This window comes from Etheostoma cragini, chromosome 4 (genome assembly GCF_013103735.1).
Source record: "Etheostoma cragini isolate CJK2018 chromosome 4, CSU_Ecrag_1.0, whole genome shotgun sequence".
NCBI classification, from domain to species: Eukaryota; Metazoa; Chordata; class Actinopteri; order Perciformes; family Percidae; genus Etheostoma; species Etheostoma cragini.
Genome location: NC_048410.1, coordinates 9,827,057 through 9,834,159, shown reverse-complemented (window position 1 = coordinate 9,834,159; position 7,103 = coordinate 9,827,057). Strand labels below are relative to the sequence as shown.

Below are 7,103 nucleotides of genomic sequence, written 5' to 3'. Positions count from 1 at the left end.
AATGCCAATATTTGTTGTTTCAATGCCAAATTTTATTTTCAATACCACAGGTTACTGTCACTGTTCTAGCTCCATAAGAGGCCGCCTTGCTCTCGTGAGATTATCGTTGCCTACGTATTCATGACGCCAGAGCAAGTTGGGATCATAGAATAATAACGGTCCATGGTCAGGATCAAGTTGGACACAAATCTAATCGGCATGCAACGGGCGATGATCAATTCTGCGCAGTCCTAGCTCATCTCGAACGAGCCTATTGATAAAACATTTTAAACACTAAGGCCGGCTTCACACTGCCTGTGTGGTGTAAGCATGTCAGTTGCGTGGCGTGTCCGTCTTTATTTCGGCTACCATGTTAACATTTTTCATTCAATACACGTGGTGGAATGTTGTTTTGATATGAAGATACAGTATAAATGTAATTTTAAAAAATTAACAATTGTAGATTTTCAAATATCGAACGTCAACACAGAACAAAATATTCTGTTGTTTCTTTTGTGTGTGTATATATATATATATATATATATATATATATATATATATATAAGACGTGCTTCAGTGTGAAGCACTTGGACTTGACGCAACATGAAGTTGAAGTAACATTAGGGGCTCTACACATGAACTCGATCATTGAAAACATTGTTTGTGTACTTAGAGTTTACTAAAAAGAGGTTTTGAACAACTCACTTTAGCTGGATGTTTTTCTGCCATCTTGCCAGTCAAAAGTACCAATCTCCCATCTCCAATGCGAATCAACGGACTCCATTGGAGGAAATGTCCTTCTTATATGAGGCTCTTTTTTCGACTGCAAGATCAATATTGTTTTTCACTTACAACAAAACAACGAACCATCCGTGCATTTACATGCAACAAAGCTTTAGGATCTTTCCATCTTTGCTCTCCTTCCTGTTACGTTGGGTAAGCTATGGCCGCCCCAAATAAAGCTCATTTGGGTATTATGAAGCAATAGCTCATGCCAAACCGTGGTACTGTGATTACATCACAGCTAAGGGACGTTGAAGCGGAGCTTAGTTAAAATGGTCAACAAGTATGGCAATTTGAAAGTAATAGTCACATTCCAATTGGAATAGATTTATATTAATAAATAATTACAGTGAGGGGAAAAAGTTTTTGATCCCCTGCTGATTTTGTATGTTTGCCCACTGACAAAGAAATGATCAGTCTATAATTTTAATGGTAGATTTATTTGAACAATGAAAGACGGACTAACAACAACTAAATCCAGAAAACGCATGTCATGGTGTTCTTGGGGTTATAGGCAGCATTCCTCCTCCTCCAACCAGTGAGGTGAGGTGAGGTGTGGTGAGTTGATGCCAAAGAGCTCCATTTTGGTCTCTTGTGACCACAACACTTTCACCCAGTTGTCCTTTAAATCATTCTGATGTTCATTGGCAAACTTCGGGCCTGTATATGTGCTTACTTGAGCAGGGGGACCTTGCGGGCGCTGCAGGATTTCAGTCCTTCACGGCGTAGTGTGTTACCAATTGTTTTCTTGGTGACTATGGTCCCAGCTGCCTCGAGATCATTGACAAGATCCTCCCGTCTAGTTCTGGGCTGATTCCTCACTGTTATCATGATCATTGTAACTCCACGAGGTGAGATCTTGCATGGAGCCCCAGGCCGAGAGAGATCGACAGTTCTTTTGTGTTTCTTCCATTTGCGAATAATTGCAACAATTGTTGTCACCTTCTCACCAAGTTGCTTGGCACTGGTCTTGTAGCCCATTCCAGACTTGTGTAGGTCTACAATCTTGTCCCTTACGTCCTTGCTGAGCTCTTTGGTCTTGGCCATGGGCCAGAGTTTGGAATATTATTGACTGAGTGCTTCTGTGGACAGGTGTCTTGTATACAAGTAACACGCTGATATTTGGAGCATTCCCTTTAAGAGTGTGCTCTTAATCTCATCACATTACCTGTATAACACACCTGGGAGCCAGAAATCTTTATGGTTGAAAGGGGGTCAAATACTTATTTCCCTCAATAAAATGCAAATCAATTTATAATATTTGAATTTGTTTCATTCATGTGTTTTTCTGGATTTTGTTGTTGTTATTCTGTCTCTCACTGTTCAAATAAATCTACCGTTTAAAATTATAGAGTGATTTTCTTTGTCAGTGGGCAAACGTACATAATCAGCAAGTGATCCAATACTTTTTTCCCTTTTATGTTCACTAGAAATAGAACTTTCTGGGCTAGCTGCCTGCATATACTGAGGCAGTTGCTATGGAACGCAGCACAGGCAACATTAGCTTACAGTAGCAGCTAGTAGGGGCTATTTCTTTAGCTTAATGCTAAATAAAGGCCAGAGGCCATCTATGGACAGCCTGTTCACTCCCTATTTAGCCCTATTGTACAAAATTTGGTTGCAGTTCCACCAGAGATCCACTGGGGGTGATCACAGGCAGGCAAAATAAATGGGATTTTACAGAGTTAGTTGGCTAAATTTTTCTCTTTCGTCTGATTGACGTTGAAAAATCTCGGATTTGATTGTAGTTTTTGCAAATTGAACATGAATTATGTGTTGAAAGTGAAATAAACGAGTACTTATTTATGTCCTTTCGATTGCTTACAGGTTGAGTCGTTGTTGGCCATAACACGCTACCATTCTGCTAATGAATGCTGATTGGTCAGTGAAGGACTGATTACGACCAGAGATCCCATTGGATGGCATCTAAAGCGGAACCAGAATGTCAGAGTGACTATTTGGGCGTGGTCTTTAAAACATTAGCAAACCACTTTCTAGCATGTGTATTGACAGGGAGAGCCTAACCTGTCAGCTGTGTTGTCAATGCCTCGAGAGAAAAAAGAAAGTGACTCAGAGCTTGCACTAAAGCAGTATCTCTGGCCGTACAATGTGTATGAAGTCATTGACATTTTAAAAGGCTTTTTAGGACCAAAAAAGAAACGTGAAAAAAAATCTAACATTCAGCATTGTGTATTTTCTTAGCATTGCCTTTGGAATGCAGCATTTAAACTGTTGAACAAAAAATGAAAGGGGTGTAGCTCCAAAGACCTCTATTCATTCTGCACTCGTCTGTGGGCGCCCTCTGGAACTGCAACCAGATCAAATGCTGGAAGTATCACGGGAGTGGAACTTCTCCCCTTCCTAAAAATTCTCTGAAAAGGCACATAATAACACTAACTAACTAACCAATAGAGACAGCGGTAGAACAGCAACTTCAGTTTTCTATGAGGTAAAATTACTGTTTTTGCCAATGAGGTCTGGTGACATTAAAGACAGTTTAGATAACAGCTTCAGTTTCCCATGGGAAAGGGCTGTGTGACTGCAAGGAAAGTACTGGGAATATTGTAAATATAGCAAACAATGAAAGAGCTATGTTGCAGAATTTAAACCAGCTCTGTGTCATGGTAATGTGTTCGCAGACGAATGCGTCGAGCCATCGCTCTCCAACTTTTAACCCATTAGTCATGATTGAGATCCGATTCCAAAGGTCCCTTTAAGATAAGATAAGATAATTTGTTTATTAGTCCCCAATGGGGAAATTACTGCACTACACTCTGTGTACACACTTTTTGTTAGTACTCACACGCAGGCCTGAAATACACACACATGCTCAGGACCTATACATGCACTATACATGGAGAGATGTCAGAGTGAGTGGGCTGCCAGCTGAACCAGCGCCCTGAGCGGTCGGGGGGGTACGGTGCCTTGCTCAAGAGCACCTGGCAGTGCCCAGGAGGTGAACTGGCATCTCTCCAGCCACCAATCCACGCTCCCAACTTTTTGGGTCCATACGGGGATTTGAACCAGTGACCCTCCGGTTCCCAACCCAACTCCCTATGGACTGAGCTACTGCCACCCCCAATGTGATGTGACTTGTAATCATTCAAGTGACTTTATTGGTTACTTGACCTAAAAATGTGAATGTTGTTGGGACATATAACAGGAACTCCGTTTGCTGACAGGCAAATGTCCCATATTAAGCATAAACCACAAACTTAATATAGCCTAGTACATGCTTAATATGATTTCTTGAATGTCACCTGCTTTTTAGTTTGGTTAATTGGAGGACTATTGTTGTGAGAAGTTGTAATTCTATAGCGGCTTATATATTTACTATCAAGTAATGACATTGTTGAGTGCGGCTGAAGGATCAAACCGCAGACAACAGAAAATAAAACACAGACACTTTTTGTTCCTTTTTTGTAAAACTTGACCAAAATGTTCTCACTTTTCGTTTCCAGTACCAAACCATGAATGTTGTGGGCAAGTTTGCGGAGACGATGTTTGGGACGGCAAAGGAGCTGTACCGTGGCCTTAACCCCGCCACTCTCACTGGAGGGATCGATGTCATTGTGGTGCGACAGCCTGATGGATCGTTCCAGTGTTCCCCCTTTCACGTCCGCTTTGGCAAGCTGGGTGTGCTGCGTTCCAAGGAGAAAATTGTCAGTGCTTCTCTGTCTCATTAAATTATTTTAACTACAATTCTACTACAGTTCTATCCCTCAGCTTTTTTCTTTGACACATACATGCAACCCTGTGATCCTTTAGGTGGACATAGAGATCAATGGAAAATCAGTTGACCTGCACATGAAGCTGGGTGACAATGGAGAAGCTTTTTTTGTGGAAGAAAATGAAAACAAGGAGGTAAGAGGACCAACATTTGATGGTTTTGGGCCATTTCTCAATTCTTTGGTAATTTCATTTGGGCATGATCTGTTATCTGTTTCCGTCATTTATACACATTTCTTTATCACCCTCAGTTGCAGGTCCCACCCCATCTGTGGGCTGAAGAAACCCCTGAGGGATCCTCCATCACCGGTTCTCACACTCACCTGACAGAAGAGAATTACGTTGTCCTATGGACAAACACAAAAGAAGAAAACACAAGGCAGCCCAAGTAAACCAATCACAGTTGTAGCGCGCAGCAAACTTCTCGTAGCTTGTAGTTAGTTAGTAGTTAGTTAGTAGTTATGTAGTTACATTTTTTTAAAGGTCCATGTCACCTTTAGATGGATCCTCTGCATAGCTGCAGAGTTTCCTCACATATGCACCACAACACAAGCACTGATAATTGGGACAAAGTGGTTTTTATCCTTTTTTTTTTTTTTTTTTTCTTTTTTACAAACTATTATTATGTAGTCCACCTTTGCACCACCAGAGTGTGCTCAAACTATGTTCATATAGTGCATTACTCAATAAACAGCCTATCCTATATTTCATTGTCATAATGAGCAGCGACGTCAGCGTTTGACAAAACTGAAGTTTAACACACGTGACAGCCAATCAGTGTTTATTTAGTTTTTTTTACTGTCATGCACAGGCCATTCAATCCTTTTATTTGTAACGGTTCGGGAGTTTATCAATAAAAACGCTGTGACAGAGAGATCCAAACCAAACCCAAAGTGTTAATTGACCTGTGTGTTGTTTCTCCAGAGCCACATTGGATGACTTCTACAGTCATGAAGTGGCGGGCCTCAGCCAGGAAGCTATGATTACTTCCAGCCTATCAACAGAAATCCTCAGCGCCACTCAGTGTATCACCCAGATGTACCGCAAATTACCGCTACGTCTGACCTCTAATCAGATAGTAAGAGATACACACACACACACACACATTCAGATGCCCACATACATTTTTAATGAATGTAAAGGATGACCACTCTGTCTTCATTACCTAACTCTCCTTTCCCATAACCAGGAGCAGTTAAACCTGTGTGAGGGAGCCAACAAGGTGGTGTTCAGTGTCACCACACAATACCAAGGCACCTGCCGCTGTGAGGCTGCCATCTACCTGTGGAAGTGGGACGATCGTGTCATCATATCAGACATAGACGGCACAATCACTAAGTATAAAACAACTGTTTCCTTGCACGCTATGAGATATGTATACTATGTATGTATGTATGTAGGCCATTGTATCCAAAGCAATTCATAGTTCCTATCACTATTAAAGTAAGTATATAGTAAGTATAAACTATTTCTTTGCACGCTAATGTGTGTGTGTGTGTGTGTGTGTGTGTGTGTGTGTGTGTGTGTGTGTGTGTGTGTGTATATATGTATATGTATATATGTATATGTGTGTATATATGTATATGTATATATATATATATATAGACACACACATACAGTATAGACAATTGGAACCAAAGTAATTCATAGTTCCTATCACTATTAAAGATGTACTGTGGAACATTATCTGAAACTACATAGTTACGGTATTATGAATTTTCACCGTCTTTCTGCTGCAGGTCTGATACTCGGGGTCAAATTCTACCTCGGTTTGGAAAAGACTGGACACACAAAGGCATCGCCAAACTCTACCACAAAATACACCAGTATGTAAAATGACTTGTTTGGAAAGTAATATCAGCAGTCGAAGAGCAAACTCCATCAATTTTTCCCTTTTTACCAGGTCCTTTTACTGAACTTTCACACTCATTACTTAACAACAAAAGCAGATCAGGTCCACTGCTGATGATTTCATTGTGATGTAATATTAGTTGCAGCAGTCGAGTTGCTGATCTGCATTGCCAGTTGTTTCCCCGTTTGTCTCCATTTTCATACGCCTTATCTTATGCTTTTAAAAACAAGCTAAGCTGTTCCGTTAATTGAAAAAAGATTGTATTATATTTAAAATGCTAATCTTCTTTTACACAAATCCAGAAAAATAGAATATACATTACATATGTGTTGTGGACGTATACGTATTGATGCAAGTGTTCGGTGGGTTGATTCTGTAGGTCAACAGACTTACATGTGGAAAACTCCACATTCTTCTTATTCTATGTAATGAAACAAAAATGCTAATATGGTCACTCCTTTCATTGCAGAAATGGCTATAAGTTCCTGTATTGTTCAGCACGGGCCATAGGTATGGCTGCCATCACTAAGGACTACCTTCAGGGTGTCAATGACAACGGCTTTGTCCTCCCTCAAGGCCCTGTACTGTTGGCCCCAAGCAGCCTCTTTTCAGCACTACACAGGTAACAAATAATCTGTACAAATAACTATACCTTTACAGATACACTGTAGAGTTAACTGAATTAAAAGGTGTGTGTGTGTGTGTGTGTGTGTGTGTGTGTGTGTGTGTGTGTGTGTGTGTGTGTGTGTGTGTGTGTGTG

At 40.6% G+C, this 7,103-nt stretch overlaps 2 protein-coding genes across 2 annotated transcripts in view; both read left to right on the top strand.

Annotated features, from left to right (window-relative positions):
* The window catches only part of LOC117943220 (phosphatidate phosphatase LPIN2-like), a 27,620-nt gene that overhangs the window by 19,603 nt on the left and 914 nt on the right, over nt 1–7,103 (top strand). The window lies entirely within an intron of this gene.
* Nucleotides 2,545–7,000, top strand: LOC117943231 (phosphatidate phosphatase LPIN3-like). The gene is made up of 8 exons (XM_034869223.1): nt 2,545–2,706; nt 4,224–4,424; nt 4,531–4,626; nt 4,743–4,879; nt 5,416–5,569; nt 5,681–5,829; nt 6,231–6,317; nt 6,813–7,000. Exons 2-8 carry the CDS (start codon nt 4,233–4,235, stop codon nt 6,967–6,969), a joined length of 972 nt encoding a protein of 323 aa, XP_034725114.1. The 5' UTR covers nt 2,545–2,706; nt 4,224–4,232; the 3' UTR covers nt 6,970–7,000.

Excerpts from the sequence above, each read along its gene's own strand:
- LOC117943231 (XM_034869223.1), top strand. The coding sequence starts at position 4,233 with ATGAATGTTGTGGGCAAGTTTGCGGAGACGATGTTTGGGACGGCAAAG. Across the intron at positions 4,627-4,742 it reads AAGAAAATGAAAACAAGGAG|TTGCAGGTCCCACCCCATCT; the intron begins GTAAGAGGACCA and ends TATCACCCTCAG. Across the intron at positions 6,318-6,812 it reads CTCTACCACAAAATACACCA|AAATGGCTATAAGTTCCTGT; the intron begins GTATGTAAAATG and ends CTTTCATTGCAG.